Source organism: Periophthalmus magnuspinnatus, chromosome 21, assembly GCF_009829125.3.
Source record: "Periophthalmus magnuspinnatus isolate fPerMag1 chromosome 21, fPerMag1.2.pri, whole genome shotgun sequence".
NCBI lineage: Eukaryota > Metazoa > Chordata > Actinopteri > Gobiiformes > Gobiidae > Periophthalmus > Periophthalmus magnuspinnatus.
Window position 1 is genome coordinate 29,511,967 of NC_047146.1, and position 20,885 is coordinate 29,532,851.

The 20,885-nt window shown below is 41.1% G+C and overlaps 1 protein-coding gene across 1 annotated transcript; it reads left to right on the forward strand.

Annotated features, from left to right (window-relative positions):
- The first annotated feature begins 977 nt into the window (after positions 1 to 977).
- Positions 978 to 18,949, forward strand: frzb (frizzled related protein). Its single transcript, XM_033987538.2, has 8 exons — positions 978 to 1,310; positions 3,269 to 3,517; positions 3,879 to 3,914; positions 5,376 to 5,435; positions 5,903 to 5,968; positions 13,673 to 13,877; positions 14,624 to 14,687; positions 16,933 to 18,949. The coding sequence occupies exons 1-8, from the start codon at positions 1,103 to 1,105 to the stop codon at positions 16,987 to 16,989; spliced, it is 945 nt and encodes a 314-aa protein (XP_033843429.1). The 5' UTR covers positions 978 to 1,102; the 3' UTR covers positions 16,990 to 18,949.
- Positions 18,950 to 20,885: the final 1,936 nt, after the last annotated feature.

Below are 20,885 nucleotides of genomic sequence, written 5' to 3' on the forward strand. Positions count from 1 at the left end.
GAGAGACAATAGGAACAATGGGGACAGGGAAGTAGGGGACAGAGTGAGGAGAGAAAAGAGAGAGCGACTAAGACAGCAGAGAGAGAGAGAGAGAGAAAACAAGAGAGGGAGAAAGAGAGAAGGCAAATGGGAGACAGAGAGCGAGTGAGGAGAGGAAAGAGGTGGGAGGCCGAGGAGAGATAGGGCGCGCGCGGGTGAGGGAGTCGGAAAGTGCTGATTCAGGCCGCGGTGCTGAGCCGTGACTCACTGTGTTTGGCTCACTCTCAAACCGAACGTGGGAACCCTCCGCGTGCTACGTCAGCGTGCGCGCGCCTGCTGGGGTCAGGGGTCATCACACATCCCAAATCTCGGAAACCATATGACCGAAGTGGCGTTCACCCCGAGCTTCGACTCAAAGAGCCCGTGTAGTACGCTCAAAACTGTGTTGCGTGACCGGACGCAAGAGCATACGGCTCAGAGCTCTCCTCTAGCTGCAGAGGGTTCAGCCAGTAGAGCTTAAAGGCCCGTGCAGACAGAACGCGGCAAGCTCCGCTCAGAATCCCATCCTGCGTAACGAGCCCATCGGTGTCCCGCCGAGGGAGAGCGCAGATTTCCCACCTTTGCGAAACGCTGCCGCTTACCCTCCAGTTGGAGCTCTAGCTCATCCAGTCTTTAGCTCAGCCAATCACAGACCCTGAACTGTCAACAAAGCTTAACAGGGCTTCATTTTACAAAATTACCAGGGCATACAGTGCTCTTTTGATCTGACTCCAAGAGTATTAGGTCTCTTGGACATAATGTTATAATCACTTGAATGTGGCAAACCTACGCTGCTAATTTATGTTCATAAACTTAACGGCAACCTGCCGCCCTCTTCCTGGTCTGTGTCCGTGTCTCCGCTGTGAGTCTACAACACCTCGCTGCCTCCCCTCGACTCTACTCTCCACGCGTCAAACGTGGCGGCCTACCGCGTCCTGTCTGCACGAGCTTTTAAACCGTAGCAGCGGAGCTTGAGTGGGGCGTGGCCTGCGCTCCGCCCCGGTCCCTCCTGCTCTGCTCCAGGCTTGACTCGGCTCAGTAAAGTTCACGTTGCTCCGGAGTAACCATCTGCAACTCTCCGTTCATGGCGTCCCTTCTCGCGCTCGCGGTGGCCGCGCTGGCCGCGTTCGTCACCGTGCGCCCCGTGGTGGTGCGCGCCGCCGCCTGTGAGCCCGTGCGCATTCCGCTGTGCCGCGCTATGCCCTGGAACATGACCAAGATGCCCAACCACCTGCACCATAGCACGCAGGACAACGCTGTCTTGGCCATCGAGCAATTCGAGGGGCTGCTGGGTGAGTAGAACTGTAGGCTAGTGAAACCTGTTCTGGAGCTCATTTCTCCTGAATGATTAGTCATGTTTCTTGTGGATCCTATATTCTTGTGGCAAATTAAATCTGGATGAAGTCGAAGCAGGTGTTGTCATTGAATCCTGAAGAGTCCTCTGACACGCTGAAAGTTCTGCCTCGGTTTTTCCTTGTATATACCTGGATTGCATAAAGGTATTTGAGTTTGTTAATTCAAGCGAATTAACAAACAAATCTTTTGAATTAAGTTGTGCCACTTCAGTGGGTTAAGAATCTGCCCTTTTGGTTCCATTTGGAAAGTGTTGGTTGTTCACTGTGTTATCACTGTCTCCGGGGCCCTTGTGTGCACTGATACAGGAGTAGCACAACGTTCAGCACGCACACACATAAGTACACACTTACGCACACGCGTACATACGCAATTTGGGTTTCCGTGATTCTTGGGACATTGCCTTGATTTACATTAATTTCCTGGAGACTGTTCCTAACCTTAACCCAAATCTTAACCTAAGCTTATTGTTGCCTATATCTGAATATTACTCTATTTTATGATCTATGTTATGTTATTTCTGAATATTTAGCCTAAGTTCTTTTGTCAAACTGAAAACATTCTGTTCCACCTTGTGATGTCATGTGGTAATACAGGAAGTAAAGTTTAAACTCCATACACCTTCACTAGAATCATTTGAATCATTTCAGCCCTGGAATTGCCAGTCTCTGCTGAACTAAAGGTAAAAGATAGCTGCTAACTTAAACTACCACTTTATGACATCTAACATGTGTGAATGAAAGAATGCATAACTTCAGGTATGTTTTGAGGAGGTTTCAACAATTTTGCGTACTATAGGGCCTTTAACCATGTTGTTGATCTAGTAATAAAGGATTTACATTATGGGCACCTGGTATATGTCTCCGTAAGAGATGCAGGTCCCCATGATTGTGATGTATGCATGTACTTACTCTCCCCTCACTGTAAGAAATGGGCACACACACACACACACATATACCCCCCCCCCCCCCCCCCCCCCCCCACACCCACCCACACACACACATACATACATACACTGGCTTTTGGCTTTATCTGGGGCCTGGGGCCACACAGGGGCCACACAGGCGAGCACATTGCAGGTAGACTAGTGCTGCATGAAATGAAGCAAAGCACTTTAAAGGTGTGGAGTTTTCATCAGAGGGGTGCAGGGTACCTGATTTGTACTTGAAATGTGAATTTGATTTAAAAATAATATTACTTAAGTAGAAGTTAAAGTTCTGTAAAATGACTCCAGTACCCTAATTTAAGAAGTGTTTGGCAAATATAATCCACTGTTTAGACACATAGTAACTGTAATCTGATAATAATCTAATTCGGGTTTGACAATCCATATATATATATATATATATATATATATATATATATATATATATATATATATACATGTGTGTGTTCTAGCTCAAAATACAAAGCATGAGGCAGCGACTCCATTGTCTCTGTAGGCATGTCTGTCTTCTGCATTTGAACCAATGGAGCTTAATAACGACCGCTCACCCTCCGGTCCTGGAAGTACATAGACTTTCTGAAAACAAATATATTAAAAGTGTGCAAGTTTGCTCGGGGCTCTGTGATAACTACTGACCACAAGACCTATAATTTTATTTAAAATCAGTTTGTGAAACTTAAACCACCAAAGCATTAAAACATTTAGCCAAATCTTTTGTTTTAAACAGCCTTTTTGGACTTAAAACCACATAGGTGGTCAGCCTGCGCGATGTGTTTGAACTGTTAACCTTTGAAAAAAGTTTTAAAAAAAGAAAAATGGAAAATTTAGTTCCGGAACCAGAGCGGGCGGTCACTGTTGAGCTCCATGCCTGTGGTTCTGGAGCAGTTGGCGGGGCTCAGAGGCCCTGTAGCTGTACTTCTCCACAATGAGTTCTGACCCTCTTGTGTCCAGGCACCGGGTGTAGTCCAGACCTGCTGTTCTTCCTGTGTGCAATGTATGCTCCCATCTGCACCATTGACTTCCAGCACGAGCCCATAAAGCCATGTAAAGCAGTGTGCGAGCGTGCCAAGGCCGGCTGCGAACCTGTGATGAGGCGCTACAATCACAGCTGGCCCGATAGCCTCAGCTGCGCCGAGCTGCCCCTGTACGAGCGCGGAGTCTGCATCTCACCTGAGGCCATTGTCAAGGCTGACAACTCAGGTAGGTACTTTCGGGATACTCACAGAGTACTCACACATAGGAATGGGCGATATCAGTATTTTTGTGGCGCTGCCCCATTCTCTGTGGGCCTTTTTGAACAGACTAATGAGTTAAAATGGAAATAGAATAGAGTATTACATCGCTTTATGTTTACACAAACATGTAACTAATTATTTTTATAGCCTAGATAAACACATTTTGTTATTTTTACAAAAGTGAAAAGTTAAAGTAAGAATCAAAAGATACATTTGTGGGTCTGGCTATGGATTTTAAAAGCAAAATATCACTTGTCCCTGTCCTCCGTGCTAGAGCTGTGCGGTTGAAGTCACTGATAATCTAAATCTGCCTCTCTTGTTTGCAGACTCGTACTATCAGGACCCGGCCCGCTGCAATCCAGGTACAGTCCACAGTGTTATCGTACCATCCCCCCGGCACAGGGAGGAGTATGTGGCTCTGATAGAGTTTGCCTCTGTTTCAATTGTGTTGTCACAATACAGTTTTCTCATGATGTCTGGATAGATGGGTCAATCAAATATATATGTTTTGGGCCTCAGAGGAACAAAAAAAAATTAAGCAGTGTTTTCTCTGTTATTTATAATGATCAGTAAATAGAACATTTGATTCAATGACCCTAGCTTTTCTGTGTTGAATGTATAGAACTGTTTTCTTACACATCCATATATAGTGTAGAACAAAGCAAAAAAATGTAGAACTGACACCACTGGTCCGCAGGCTTCCCCTGATCCCTATGTGTACTTCTGTGTCCTTCTGTTTCGGTGGAAGGATGAAGGCACTAAGGCACTGCAGTCGTGACATGTGTGTACTGAGTCTCTAGTGTGTTGAATTCATACTTCACAGTGACATGATGCTGGGGGTGTTCTACATGTATGCCTATGGCAGAATGTTCAGAAGTTACCATGGTGGTTACCATTAGTAAACACCGACAAAAAAGATTAGTCAGAAAACTAAAGAAAAATAATAAATGCTTTTAAACAACACATTGATCAATACGTTCATGGTCCTGTTTAGCTGTTTGATTTTTCAATAAAATGTGAGAGTGACTAACTGAAAAACTGCTGGCTAATGCTACCTAGCTTATGACTGTAATGATATTAGAGAAGGATTAACTAACAACTAACTCAGTTCTTAATGGTCAGATTGTATTAAAACAAATGTCAGATTTAAGTCCAAAAGAGCTTTAAGCAGAGCAGTGCCTTTAGTTAGCATCACACCCTCAGGGAATGCTGATGACATCTGCTGCAAAGTATCAACTGTGACAGTCGTATCGAATGATTTCATATGTAGCCAGTCTACCTCTTTTGATATCACTCTGTGTTGTCTTTTGGGTGTTGCGGTAGAAACAACAGGGGCTCAGTCCAAGAAAGTTTAATCTGTATCAAAATTTACACAACACAACTACATTAGTAAAGACAGCCTGAAAAGTGTAGCAAAATTATTAAAAGGCATTACATAATGATTTACAAAAGAATTTGTTACTTCAGAGATGTTGCACAATTCTGAAAGAACTCACAGCAGCACAGGTACAATAAATCAAACAATAACAAAATAACTGGTGGAATTTAATAATATATAATGATTGAAAAAGCATGAATTTCTATTAACCTGTTATACATATTAGATTGAGTACTCTTGCGTCCCCATAGCCACTTGACTCCTGATCATGTGACATGTGTCCATCACAGTTTCGAATTTCAGGACTCATTGTGGAGACGCCCTTCCTCCATCACACACTAGCTCACACAGTTCGTCGTGAAAAAAGAGAAGCTGGAAAAATGACAAGCGTCTTTGTTAAGCTGATGAAGTTAATGATGAGCTAATGCATGTGCTGTTACTATAGAAACCAGTCCGGACTTCCCTCTGGACTCTAAGAACCTGCGCTGCAGAGGCCCAAGCTTAGGTAAGACCTCAGAGCCTCCCTCTGCTCACCCTCACCCCCCTGCTTTGGAGACCTCTCTCTTTGCCACCCACTCACTCTACAGAACTCACCTAGAGACTAGAGACCCCACCGCCCTCACCCATTCACTTTGGAGACATCACCCCCCCCCCACCCACTGTCTTTGTAGACCTCAACTCCCTCACCCACTTGCTCCACAGACCTCACCCTCTTTCACCCATTTGCTTCAGAGACCTCACCCACTCACTCTAGAGACATCACCCCCACCCCCTACTCACTCACTCTAGAGACTTCAAACCCTTCACCCACTCGCTTTAGAGACCTTATCCTCTCACTCTAGAGACCTGACCCCTCCCAACCACCGCTCTACAGACCTCACCCACTCACTTAAGAGACCCCCCCTCACCCACACCCATGCCCCATCGCTCTGGAGACTTGAGGATGACTCAGTGTTTTTGTTTCTGCTCTAGAACGTTGCAAGTGCAAAAATGTGCGAATGGGACAGAAAACCTACCTGAAGAACAATTACAACTACGGTAAGGCAAAAAAGACAAACAGAACAAGGCTGGTTAGAATACTAGTATAAAAGACTTTACACAAAGAAGACCTGTTGTCCTTGTGGCTGCTATGTTGTTATAACACCTGCAGATCATTATGCTATAATTTGGACATTTTAACTCACAATATCCATCTGAAACAACTTAATAAAAGAAACAAGTCTGCTAACTTCAGCATTAGAAAACAGAGGCACCCAGTGGGAGAAGACATCGCCACAAACGTCATCACAACAAAGAGCCATGTACCTGTCGGCCTCTCCTATGGACAGCTACACATCACACTAGCGAGCTTCTTTTTTCCCCATTTGTATCAAAATGACTACGCAACACTGCCAAATCCTGCGTATATCGCCAATTAAGAAAATCTAATTTGAAAGCAAAGTATGGAGTAGTGGGCGTATACCGGTGGTGCTGACAACAGTGGTAGATTGGCAATATGGCATCTTGAAAATAAGCGATTAAAGATTTTCAAACATGCACAAATCACTCCAAATACAACTTTTAGTGAGTAAATGGTGAGTGAAAACAATTATAACATGGGTTAAATCTCTGAAACATCCATTTTGCTGAGTAGCTCTACTTTAAATGCAATAATAAATATGTTACACTGGTGACATCAGTTGAAACAGAATGGCATTTTGGATAATGGATATATGTAACATACTGTGTCTAATAATGAGCTAATTAGACATTTAACGTTTTTATCTGGTAAACACGCATTTACGTAAACATGTCTTTACAGAGATGGGCCTGGTAATGGTCATAAAGGAGTTCTTATATTTATGCTGCACTGACATGGAAAGGATAGAATATGATCTGTTGTGGTCTTAGCTTTGTACACTGTACAATATGAGCGTCAGTGAAGAGTGGGACAGCAGAACCACTATACGTATATTAAAGCAGACCTATTATGCAAAATGGACTTTTCAGAGCTTTTAATCATTTTATAGTTGTTTCCTTCTCATTTACCCTCTGAAGTTATATTTGGAGTGATTCATGCATGAGCAGTCTTTAATCACTTATTTTCAAGACGCTATATTGTACTTCATTTGTAAAAAAAATCTGCTACTTGCTAGCATGATATACAGCTATCCATAGGAGGTGCCGACAACTCCACATGTCTTTGTTATGATGACATTTATAGCAATGTCGGCTCCTTTCTTTTAGTAAGACGTTTTAGATGAATATTGCGATTTAAAATGTCCAAATTATAACATAATGAGTGTCATAGATTATAACTATATAGCAGACACAAGTACAGTATGTCTTCTTTAAAGGTCCCCTATTACACAAAATTGTCTCTTTTGAGCTTTAAGCCATGTTAGTATGTTGTTGCCTCATCAAAAACATACCTGAAGTGTTTTGTTTCATTCACACATGTTTGGGTAATCCTCCATTATTAGTCTATCTACATCTCCAAAGCTCAAAATTCTCTGTTGTGATGTTGTTGTCCTATATCATCATATTTCAATAGCTACCTTTGACCTTTTGTCCAATGATTCTAGTGAAAGTGTATGTGTTTGAAAACACATTGGAGCACTTCCTGTATTTCCACATGACATCACAAGGTAGAACAGAGTGTTTTCAGTTTAAGAACGTAGCTTAAATATGCAGGGTTTGTGTGTTAAACATGTGTAAATGAAACAAAACACAACTCCAGGTGTGTTTTTGATGAGGAAACAACATTATAACACAGAACAGAAAATAGTATTATATGGGGCCTTAAATATTAATCCTCAAAATAAGAGGAATGATCTGGGTGCTGTAGCTCCATTAAAATCCCAAACACAGTCATCCATCTTAGGAACTTGAGATGTAGATGTGTGTTGATGTGTGAATAGTCCGGTCATTCAGAGGGAGGAGCTGTAGTCTGATGGCTGCAGGGAGTTAAGTGCTTTAGTGAAAAATGTGCAGATAAACTGTTCCAAACTAAGTCCATGTTGTATCCCTGCACAGAACAGAGGCTGTCATAAAAGGTTGCAGACTAAACGGCACGAAGCGCAGCTAACACAAAGCTACTACAGCTCATGACAGTTCAGCACAAATTGAGCTAGTCTTAACTAAATACTTAAATGGACATTATTACTGTGACAATTTAAAGGTCCTATATGATGCAAAATTTACTCTTGTGAGCTTTAAATTATGTTATAATGCTGTTACCTCATCAAAAGATATACCTTGAGGTGTGTTTTATTTAATTCCCACATGTTTAAGTAATTCTACATTATTAACTAGTCTACATTTCCAAAGGTCAAGGTAAGGCAAGTTTCAGTCACAATGCAACAAATCCAAACATCATGATTAAAAATGATAAAAAAAATGTACATTAAGAGAAGAGTGCAGAATAAAAACAAACCAAAAAAAAATCAGTCATATGCACAGCTAAATAGAACCATTTTGAGCCTGGATTTAAACTTTGTTAAGGCCCGTCTCACATCTTCAGGAAGACTGTTTCAGGTTTTAGCTGCATAAAACTCAAGAGCTGTTTCCCCATGTTTAGACTCTGGGCACCAGCAGGAGGCCGGTCCCTGAAGTCCTCAGAGTGTGAGATGGTTCATATGGCACTAGCATGCTGGAGATGTAGTTTGGTGCTAGGCCATGGAGAGACTTGTACATAGACAAGGCTGCTTTAAAATCTATTCTCTGAACTACGGGAAGACAGTGAAGAAACCTGAGCACAGGAATGATGTGCTTGTACTTCTGGGTTCTAGTCAGGACCTGAGCAGCAGCGTTCTGGATGTAGTGCAGCTGTCTTAACTCTGGTTTGGAGAGAACAGTGAGCAGGCCATTATAGTAGCCTAACCTACTAGAGACAAATGCAGGGATAGGTCTGCGCTGTTCCATCGTGTGATGTCATAAAGTGGTAGTTGAACTAAGTAATGCTGTTGAAAACAACACATTGCTTGATCACTATGTTACTTATTGCTGTTTAGAAAATGCTATATTCGCAGATAGCAATGTATTAAAATGTGGTTTCAGTTCCATTTTAAAGCTCTGACTCTCCCCTTCAGTCACTCACCCTTCAGAGTGCAATCACCCGCTAATGGGACTACTGCACATGGCATCAGGTCAGTGAATTTGTAGTGTATTGTTTTGTTTTGTGTACCTTGCAGAAGCATGGGTGACATAGGCTTGTGGGCTGAGCCACGTACAAGAGGCATGGTCTCATACTGCTAAACGTAAGGAGGGTTTAAATGGTTTCCAGGAGAGACTGGAAGATTACTCAAACATACATGGATGACATATAAAACCTTTTTCAGGCATGTTTTTGATGAGGGAACAACGTTATAACATGGTAGAAAGCGCCCAAAAATAAATTTTGCATAGTAGCCCCTCTTTAAGGTTTATTCTTTTCTTTATTTTGGATAGATACATCAGAACACAAACACCCCCAAGGACCCTTTGACCTTTTTATGCTGGTTAAAGCAAAGGTCTCCTTTTTCATATTGTTTCTTTCCAAAAAACAATGTTGTCTTTTTTAGCATGATGTATTTGGGAGACTCGGTGTTCCATGTTAGCAATGTCAAGAAAATCAAGAAGCCATGTTTTGTTTCGTGAGAGGATTAGGATTTTTCCATCTGCTAGCAATAAGAGGTTTGGCTGCAGTGAGGCCTGAGAGTCAAATGTGTTTGTGCCTAACAGATAATGGTCCATCAGAGCTGTCATTCAGTAGAAGTGTGTTTGGCAGGTAAGGCAATGCTATCTATAGATAGAGTGAAGCAACGTCTTTCTAAAAGGTTGTAACTCACTGAGGGGATGGAAGTATTTTTATTTTGTTTAGTTCCTGGGGACAAAAATAGGTTATTTTTCCATGGTTGGCTGCTCTTGTGGTTGACTGGCTGGCAGACTGAACTGCTTTTAAACTTTTTAAACTTTTAGCTCAAATTTTTTACTTAACATTTTGGGATGTGACCAACTAAGAAGTGCAACAGATGCAGTTTAAAGGATGGAAGTTAAGGACTACTGGATTGTGTGATTTGAGCCGTTTTTCCTGTATCCATGGTGAACCTGCATGGAGCTAGCTATGCTAACCAGCTAGCTATAAAATGTTAAAGACTTTTTATACCAAATGGGGCAGAAGACGTTCCAGAGGAAATGGCCTGTTTCATCACTGACCAAAACAACAGAGCAAACTGAGAGTGAGGCTTAGGTGAGACTTTTGTGTTGTGTCTCCAGAGTTCACCTGGCTCCCCCTGAAGGCTGCTAATGGTTGGGTTTCAAGATTTTGTCTTGAGGGCTTTCCTCATGCTACCCTGACACTGGATCTAATGACCCTACCTGTTGAACCAAACTGAGACTTCTGTTTGAACTTTTCTATTATTGTATTTTACTGCTCAGTGTGGGTCAACTGTCCCTTGGGACAAATAAAGTGAGACTGATAAATAATATTATAATGAATTATCTTACAGTTAGGGTAAGGGATTCTTGCCAATATTTTTACCAGATCTCTCTCTCGTAGGCAGGTCTGCTAACCATTGTTTTGTTTGTTGTTTTTTCATCAGAAGATTTGTAAAAAAAAAAAAAGAAAAAAGACTGCACGTCGTGGACACTAATCTGCCTGATTAGGTTAAGATTGAAATTGTACTGTGTGTGCCAATATAACTGTGTTTTGCAGTGTTTCTCAGCAGTTTGCCATAGTGAAATAGCTTAAATTATTTGTGAGCAATGGGTATATCTGAGTATAAATCTTCCAATCTAGTGATGGGCTCTTTTATGGGATCTGAATCTTTTGGATCCATTCATTTCAAAGAACAATTCAAAAGACTGGCAATCATTATGTATATCACAGAGAGAAATTACCAAGGTTAAAATTTGTTTAAATTGGTCTAAACATTTATTTTTTTGTGCACAAAGCTCTCACTTGTGTTACTTCCTCTGCTTCTTTGCTGATTCTAGTGTTGGTTCTGTGTTAATCAGTGTAAAAAGGAAAAAGATTTGGTTCTTTTCAAAAATGAGATCTGGTTCCAACTGTTCACATTAAGGAACTGATCAAAAGAGCCATTCAAGAATGTCACATCACTATTCCACTCCATAAAGATTAACAATGTTTAGTTCCACCCAAGGCACCTCAGAATTACCTTGCATAATGAATGACTAATAACACCATTGGAAATTAGGGAGTCCCAGTCATCCTTGTCCAATTTTCACACACTGACTTGTTACAATAATCAAAGATTTTTTTTCTCTAGACTGTTTGTAGTACCAGTACTCAGTGTATCACCAGTCATCTCTGAGGTTTGAATCTTCAATCTACTAATCCAGAGGCAGATAATCTTGAGCACCACTCTAGGCAATACAAGCTCACAGAGGGGCATGACTTCAGAAGAATCAAAATTCATTAAAAGCTATTGTTTTTATATTTTTTACATAATTAATGTACAAAAAAATGTAAATTGTCATTTAGTAAAAACAGACATATTGTGCTTGTGCCTGCTATATCGTTATAATCTATGACACCCATGGATCATCGTGTTAGAATTTGCACATTTTAAATCACAATATTCATCTAAAAAGACTTAATAAAAGAAATAAGTCCACTGACTTCTGCATTAGAAAACCGTGGTGCCCAATGGGAGCTGACGTCGCTGTAAACATCATCACAACAAAGAGACACAACACCTCTGATGCACATGCTAGAGAGCTGCGGATTATTTTTCATTTGTACCAATATGACTGCGTGATGCTGCCAAATCCTATGTGTATCATTGATTAAGAAAATAACATTGGAGAACGTAGAAAGTACAGAGCAGGGGTTTCTTGAAAATAAGTGATTAACTCCAAATACAACTTAAGAGAGTAAATGTGAAGGGGAAACAAGTATAACATGATTACAAGTTCTGAAAAGTCAATTTTGCAGAAAGCTCCACTATAAATAAAGGTATGTGTCAATACCAGGGTCTTCAATGTTGATGCAGGCAGAAGCACTGGAGATGTTGCTGTTCTGTCCGGCCCTGGTCAGACATGTTCCTTGAGGATAGGGAAAGTCCGGAGGTGGTGGTTTGCTCTGTGGCTCGGAGCTGCAGCTCTTCCAGATTCCACTCAGCTGTGATGAGGCACATCCCACACAGATCCCACACAGATCCCAGCCTGATGCCTTTGGCTGCACACTTTAGCCCTGTTTTCCACTGGTTGTGGGAGCCAGAGGTCTGCTCGATATTGACATGTCACTGGAACAAGGAAAAGTTGTTAGGCGTGTTCCGCTCCGTCTGCTCACGGACCGGCGAGCCCTAAGTGCACGGAAACCAAACCACATGCTCCGGCCTGGAATGTGGAGGCGTCAGAGGAAAATAGATCACCAGAGTCGCATGAACAGAAACAACAGCGTTTGAGAACTTCAGTGTGGGCTGCTCCATCTACTGTTTCATGGTTAAAGACAGAGGATGAAATGTTACATAATCTTGAATTTGACATTAAAACTAATTTTAAAAATGCACATTAACATATTTATCTGTCCTAAGTCCTAGAATAACAATATAAAAAAATAACTTGTCCTAAGTATAGTCTTCAATGCAGGGTAATTTTGATTAGAGTAAGCACTCGAGGAAAGTCATCCCATTCACCCTACAGCTCGTGTCTCCTCCTGCCTCTACTCCTCTACTCCTCTGGTCCTCTGGTCCTCTGGTCCTCTGGTCCTCTGGTCCTGTCTCCTCTCTGTGTCTCCTGTCTTCTTTTCTCTCCTCTGCTCCTCTCTCCTCACTCTGTCTTCTCTTTGTGACTTTCTCACCCATTTCCTGCAGAATCAAGGAGAGTAATCAAAAAGAAAGGAAGCAAGGAAAGAGAAATAAGATGTAGCCATGGCTTCACCGGTGCCCATCTTCTCAGTTTTCTTGGATGATTGGGTTCAGACCTTGTTGTAGGTTATGGTTGGAAAGAGGTGCTCTGTATATTGTATACCTGGGCTTTTTAGCGAAATGATATGTAAGCTCATGATCATATGTAAGATCTCATATTCCCCTGATACGAGGTAAAAATGTTCTAATCAAATATAGCTTCTACCAATAACTGTAATTCTGATTTAATCGTGAAACATTGTGTATGATGGCTCATTTATGTATGTTGTAATTTGGTGTTTTGGTTTTTAAGACTAAACCAGAGGTGAATTTTTTTCCAAAAATTTTTCACCCAAGGACCCATTCTGAAATGTATTCAAACCAGTGGATTATTCAAATGGATGCATTTTCCATAGCTATCATACCTTTCATAAGGCTTAGAACATGAATTTTAGGTCTGTATCACAATTAAATGTGATGTGTTTGAGGTTAGAATTATTTAACTTTGCTGTAAGAATTATTGGCATTTAGTCCCCGGGCCATAGTTTGGGCCAGGACCTGCAGCAGGCACTGGGGTGATTTGCAGCTGAATGTGAAGCGGCGGGGATAAGAAACGGCTCCTCCAAATCCGAGTCCATGGTTCTTGACTAGAAAAAGCGGGCTTGCCCTCTCCGGGTGGATACTTTAACTTCTCCACTTGAGGCAAAGTGGAGAAGTTAAAGTATCTCAGGGTCTTGCCAGCTCAGGTGGCTTGAGCATATGTTCAGGATGTTCATGCCCCCTGGACACCTCCCCAGGGAGTGGTATCCAGGGGGCATGTAGCCATGTAGCTTGCCGTGATGGTGCCCACATATTTCCAAAGTTGACTCTTGATGAATGCTTCAGTCGAACATCTGAGTAATGCTGTGTGCAGTGATTCGTGCCCGAGTGCGGGAGGTGAGGAACCGTGGCCTGGAGCCCACAGCTGTGGTGGAGGTGCGCGAGGTGCTCAAGTCCTCACTGGTCAACATCCCCCGAGAGACTCACACCCTGTATTACTCCTCCTCCTGCCTGTGCCCCCCGCTCACACCTGGGGAAGAGTACCTCATCATGGGGTACGAGAGCGAGGAGAGGTCCAGGTATGCCTCCTGTTCTACTCACTCCCTGGGAAGTGCATGTGACAGTTTTTTCTAATTCTGACTTGGCTTGGTGGGATGGTACCTTTGGTAAATATTTATTATAGTTTTACATTAATTAAGTGCCAGTGTGTGGGGGAAATGTTTAAAAGGAAAGTACAAAAATACAGGAAGCAGATCTACCCATGTCATCAAAATGGATATGGATTTATACAGATAGAGCCCAATGAGAGAATAACTACATAGGTCCATTTAAAACAGTAAAAACAGTGCAGCTGTAACTATTAATGTTTTATCAAATTATTAAAATGCAGTAGCGGCACCAATGTATCCAGATTTGCATGTCCTTGAAATGTATTCCATTTTGGGCAGGCAAAATAACCAAAAGGTTTTTTTGTTTTTTGTTTTTGATGTAGACAAGCATGAGATCTTGTATTAATAGTGAAGTGTCAACAAACAAGTGAGATATTCAGACAGTCTATCAGGTTGTCCCTTATGTAGTGAATACATTTTATACATTGTTCTCTTCTGACATAGTGATGGCAAACCTACTTTTTCATAGAGTATACAGTGCTGGGTTTTAAATTCATTGTCTGTTATGAAACATAGGGTTGAGTAAAAGAGTGTACCTAAAGGTTTCAAAGTAGAGGCTGAAGTCTGCATTTTATGGTTGCTGGGTAACAGCTTTGGAGTTACGCGCCATATCTGTCTGCCATGCCCTTTAAATCATATGTGTGTGTGTTTGTCAGGCTGCTGCTCATCGACGGCTCTATTGCTCAGAAATGGAAGGACAAAATGTCCAAAAAGATCAAGGTGAGTGTATGCTGATGATTGGTGAAAGTGAAGGTTGAGCAAGCAGCCATGGGTTCATTTGTGAACCAGATCATATTTGTGAAGACATAATGGACAAATGGCTCGTTGCTCTCAATAAATTAGATATATATATTTTTTAATAATAAGCCTTATTAGTAATATTCACTTGTCTTGTTACTAAGCTCCAGAGCCTCTATATACAGTTTGGTTCTACATCAAATTATCCTGTGCGAACAAGATTTTTTTTTTTAGGCGGATGTCTGTGTAATCCCTCAGTCATTCAGGTATGATCCATAGCAAATGAAAATTTCAACTATGTCAATTGGACAAAAGTTTTAGAGTGAACCTGTTTCACCGCTCATCTAAGTGGCTTCTTCAATTCTGGTCAGATTGCTGGTGGACACTGCCTTATATCTGTCTAAAGAGAGGAACTCCCTACATTGAAACTAACACACCTATTTGTTTGTTAGCTGGGTGTACTGAACTACACTAAGAGTGGACTGTTCCTGAGTCATATTTTGCATAATCTTAATCTGAAAATCTGCATGTGCAGAAAGCCTCTGCTAGTAGATATCCAAAATGGACCTTCAACAGATCTAAGAGAGCTAAAAAACAGAACAACTGAGAATCAGACAGCACGAAATCCCGTTATATTTCAAACCTACAAACACTTTTAAGACAGAAACTGTTTGACCCAAAGGACAAAACCCCAAGCCACAAACAATGTGGTCTACTCCATTCAGTGTAGTGATGACAGGCGCAAGAGCAGCATTTGTGCATAAGCAGAGCAGACTTCAGTCCTGTTTGAGACAGATCTAAATAAAAAAGTCTCCATTGGTCTCCATTTTTTTCCTCTGGTGAGCTACCTTTACAAAACAAAAATAGCAGAGAGCTACAGATTTTAGCAGTTGCAAGAAACTGAGTATATAAGAGCCATTGCAGCATAGTGTGGTACAGAAAGAAAAGAAATGTTTTTTAGAGGGAAGTCAAGAGGCCATTTTTGTTAGGAATGGCAATCTATTGTTGAATGGGGGGCTTAGACATCATTTATATTCTATTTATAATGCCATCCTCAGACCTAAAACAAAAACAATAGTGATAGTCAATATGCTAATAGGTGTGAGAGCACCCATTAGAAAAAATGACTCAGGCAAAGTTCACACTTAGTTCAGTAGACTTGGCTAACAAACAGAAACTGTAAACAAATTGGCGTTCTCTGTGGGCCGACCCCAGTGTGTACTAGATTTCATTCTGTTACTTTTGGGTTGGTCTTGTTCACATACACTGCGCATTCACCCCAAACATGCACCATGAGCCACGTGAGTTTCCATCAGCTGATTGACGAACTTATTTCTATGACAACACGCTTCAAGCAAACAGAGCCCCGTGAATACATGCGTGGTATTCGCTCTTGCTTCCGCTACACTCTGAGATCTTTTTTTTTCACCTAAATACACTGTGACAACTGTACACGCTGGTGGTGGAGGAGACAAAGCTTTTGGAATGACACAGACACAAACAGGCTTCCCTGCACAGACAGTCGATCTAAATTCCCTCATCAGATGAACATGTCAAACAGCAACTTTGCAGCAGCCATTCATACCAATATACGTGATCCGAGTGCTCCGTCAGCCATGTTCATACCACACTCTCCACTCCAGAGTGTGAGTGGAGACCTTCTGTGAGTGGAGACCTCCAAGTGTGCAGCAGGCTTTTAATGCGAATCAAAATGTAACTTTTGGATTCACATTGGCCCAAGTGCACCGCTTCTGGAGCAAATACTTTTTTACGCCAACCTAACTAGTGGCATTGTGAAAACAACTTTAGTTTCAGCATAGTTAGCTCCTCTCTTTTGGATAGAGAGGCCACTTGGATGTCTTCATTCTAAAACTTTTGTCCAGTTGACAGAATTGAATTTTTCTTTTGCTATTTTTTAGGGTATTTTAGGGACTCAATAATTATCAGCCGTCTTGTGAATAGGGGGGTCTGGGGGTCCTCTCCCTGAAAAACAACAAGCCACATTTCCAGTAATGTTGTGCACTTTCAGGGTATATCTCAGCTGCCTCGGGTAATTTTGGTAATTGTAGTCCAATTTTATTAAATTACTCATACCAATACAAAAATGGGGCCAAGGCAGCAGGTTTGAGCTAGCAATGCCATATCTGGAGGTTGTAAAAGATCCATGGATATGTCCTATGTAGGCCCACCATGCTCTGAACCTGTTTTCCTTTGGCTTCCTGTGCAGAGATGGAACCAGATTCTTCAGGAGGGAGGAGCAGCTCGGCCAGGCCATGCGCACTGACCCTGGATCCCGCCCCTTGACACACCCACATTGCACTATGAGGCTGTAGCTGAATGTAGTTTTGACCACAGACTGAAGACGGAGGATGTAGATGGGTAGCTCCAAGTCCAGTCCTTAAAAGGAACATATATTCAAGACCCCTGTAATGGGCATATAGCAATGTGCTTATGCTAATGCTAATGCTTAAACTATTGCCTGCACTGTGGGGCTCTATGGAGGTATTGTCCCCTTGCTCCAGTCTGAGGTCCGCCTTCTCTTGTCTTTGCACATTATATGCAGGTGCCTTTCCACACACTTTATGAATGTGGCTTTGTGTTTTGCTCCCAACACTCAACTGTGAGCACATGTCCTATTATCAGTCTAACATTTTATTTTCCCTTTTTTGTGAGTGAAATCTGCCAGGACACTGGGCACAGGATTGTTTTGTCACCATCAGACTTGTTCTTTGGAATAGGTGTTATTGTGACATAATATTATATACTGTTATGAACAGCAGGTCAGATTTCCACTGTAGACTTTGTCAAAAAGCAAAAGTTTTGACCTGGTTAATCATGACAAAAACATGGCCCAAAGTTGAACTTAACATCAAATAGTAGAATATGGTGAAGCAACCCTAGTGCTGTTGGTTGTGACTGATCCTTCTCTCAGATGGGATGTGTCCCAGGCCTGCAGAGACACGCTAGTGCTAGCGAGGTTTGTACATTTGTGCATGTGCATTTGTGCATAAGCAGAGCAAACTTCAGTCCTGTTTGAGGCAGGTCTAAACAAACAAGTTTAAATCTGAACTCAAAGCTGTGATGGGTTGGAGTAGTCCAGGAATCTCTAACCTTTTTCAGAGCTACTAATTTTTGCAGTCACAAGACATTTAATATATGTAAGAGCCAAAGCAAACCTTAGGTACACTTATAAAACTTAAACCATTATCCATTTATTAGTGCTTAAAGTTAGGCATCAAAATGATACATTTACAGTGGTAATAGGCATTTAATTAACCACATTTTTGTTATTCAGCACAATACGTACAATTCAGAAATCCTTGGGTAAGCTACTTGGAAGAGGCTGGACAGCTACTGATAGTTCCAAAGCTACAGGTTGGAGACCCTTGGAGCAGGCTGATATAGGACAGCTTTACATACATTTGTTCCACTCATAGTTTTACTTGTATGCATGTTCTTTAGGGCTATTGCCTAGCACCTGATGCCTAGCACACCTATCCTGAGTGGGACTCCCTAAATGCATTTCCTTCCAGGAATGGAGCTTTGCATTCTATTTTGTTCAAATGTTTTAAGCAAATGTTTATTTTGATGTATTATTTCACATCAGATTAAGGTCAGGATTAGGGTTAGGTTCAGGAACAGTTAATTTGGTTAAATTTAGGGCTTTGGGACATGGAACTCTAGTCCCACCCTGTAACGAAATGCTGAAACATTTAGGGAGTCTCCGCACCTGGAGAGGGGTCAGGAGCACCAACCACCTTCTCTCTTCACATCATATTTTTAATCAAGAGCGCTTTTCAGTCACTCTAAATTTGCATGGATGTGCACTGTCCGTTAATTCTGTGAGAATGAGAGGTTTTAGTTATCCATAGTGTCCAAAGAAAACCCACCTGCCACAGTAAACGTACGCGATTGGCCAAAGTCTTAATGAGGACATGGATTGTCTAATCAGAGTACTCCGTCGGCCAGCAGCAAAATGAGACTGTGGATCAGCTTTAGGATTCAGGGATCCAAACCTGCTTTGGACCATGTTACCATGGTTATCGTGTTCAAGATTAAAAAATAAAAAATCTGACTTTGGACTAAGCCTGGCTGCATCTGTAAAATGGTATATCCATGTGGTTGTTTTTGTTCCCTTGTGTTTGAATGAAGTTTTAATCTGTCTCCAGTTCTTTTATTAAAATATTTATTAGCAGGAACCTCAAATTTTACACCAACAGAATGACTAATTTTTGATCCAGCCTAAAATAATTAAATAACAAAAAAAAAAGAAACCTTGATCAAAGTCTGGTGTCACTTTTGTATATTCTTCCATGAAAGAAAAGAAAGCGATCGGAGCCAACGGAGCTCTGTCCAGGGTTAATACAGTGGTGGAAAGTAAACTGCAAAAGTAAAAGTCCTGTATTTAAGTCAATATTAAATGGATACAGCTTACTTTTACTTCAGGTATCTGTACTTTCTACTCCACTTTGAATTGAATAGAAAAGCAAATGTATTTTTCTTATAGTTTTAGACCTACTGAAATGGTTGAAGGGTTTACTTTTTTGCATGTTCATAGTTTGATCAAAACTAAAATATACAAATAAAAATTGCTAGAAAAAAAAATAAAGCATTCAGCACAATTCTTTATCATTTGATGCTTTAATAAATCTCAATCTGTCTGAAATACTTTTTACTCTTAAAGGTTGTATATTACGCAAAATTGACATGAGAGCTTTTAGCCATGTTGTGAATGAAACAAAATACAACTCTAGGTAAGTTTTTGATAAGGAAATGATATTAAAACATGTCAGCAATATGGGCCCTTTAAAATAAATTTTTAAACGGGTACTTCCGTACTTTTCCTTTTTTTTTTTTTTTTTTTTTTGCCCATGTATCGGTAGTTCTTAGAAACAAAACTGTGTAATCCCTCATTTGTCTAGAGTGGTCCAAGTTAGACAAGGATTCTCAGAAAAGATCTCATTTATAAAGCATTTGAAAATGCAAAAATGTTACAGATGTGCATTTCAATGCTGAATATGTGATAAATAAAAATACAACTTTATATAAAAATGAGTGGTCTAGTCCAAAAACTCTGAACTTGGTGCATCTGGGCTTTCAGAGATGAAGCAGAACAAGATCTGTGTTAAGAAATGTGAGAATTGAGCAAATTTGAGGAGGTTAGAGAAAGTTTATGTTTTGTCCATCTGTCTGCCACTTTTAGTAAGAATTACACTTAACGTTTTAAAAATGTGACCCCTGGACATATTTTTTTTTCAATTTGATGGAGCTGAAATGTCTTAAATTCAAAAACAGTATCTAGGGGTCACATTTACAAACCGTGCGTATGTATAAAATATTAAATGTGACTTTTTATGTTACATTTGCAATTTATAAAAAGACGTAGAAATGTGTGGTGTGGTCAAAAAACTCCAAACTTTGCGAATGCCGGCTTTCAGAGATGAGACGGATCTGTGTTCTGAGATATGAGAGAACGGAGCAAGTTCGTCTTTTGTCAGTAAGTACACTTTTAGTTACAAAGTTTTATAAATGAGAGACATCTGGGGTACATGGAACTCTGACTAAAAGAAACCCTAACTCTACATACATTATATATATATATACTCTTAAGACATGATGAAGGAACAACATTATAATATGGTAGAAACTTAAAAATACATATTTTTGAATAATACCACCTCTTTAAGCAACAAATTGAAGTACATTTTCCACCACTGCTTAAATACTACTATACATTGTTTTAGATTCTGTCTCCTCCCTGCTAAGGTCCGAGGTCATGACCTTTACACTGCCTAAGGTCTGAAAGCAGGCTGAGATGGCCAAGAGCAGGCTGTGAAAGCCTATTGCCCTTTAGCCTGCTTCATCACTCGTAACTCCGCCTCTCTCTGCCTCTGAGCAGGGTCAAAGTTCAGCTGAGCCTGGTCTAAGTCCGCCTGGTGCTTTGTGCTCCGAAGAGCAAAAGATCAAATAGTGCACCACAGACAAAGTGTTCTTGAGGAGGCACAATGACACCACTGTGCAGGCTCACTGGTCTTAGAGTGATGCCGTAAGATTTGATCAGACCACTGCATGACATGAGCGTCTGTGTAAAAAGACGAAAAGAGCAAACTGGAATGTAACGGACCTAGCTGCACGACACACCCAGGTCTGAGACACACCTCAGACACAGGTGAGGGAGGG

What these genes read in the sequence shown, in the direction of transcription:
- frzb (XM_033987538.2), top strand. Translation starts at nt 1,103, where the DNA reads ATGGCGTCCCTTCTCGCGCTCGCGGTGGCCGCGCTGGCCGCGTTCGTC. An exon ending in GAGAGCGAGGAGAGGTCCAG is followed by an intron (nt 13,878 to 14,623) that starts GTATGCCTCCTG and finishes TGTGTTTGTCAG; the next exon opens with GCTGCTGCTCATCGACGGCT. An exon ending in AAATGTCCAAAAAGATCAAG is followed by an intron (nt 14,688 to 16,932) that starts GTGAGTGTATGC and finishes CTTCCTGTGCAG; the next exon opens with AGATGGAACCAGATTCTTCA.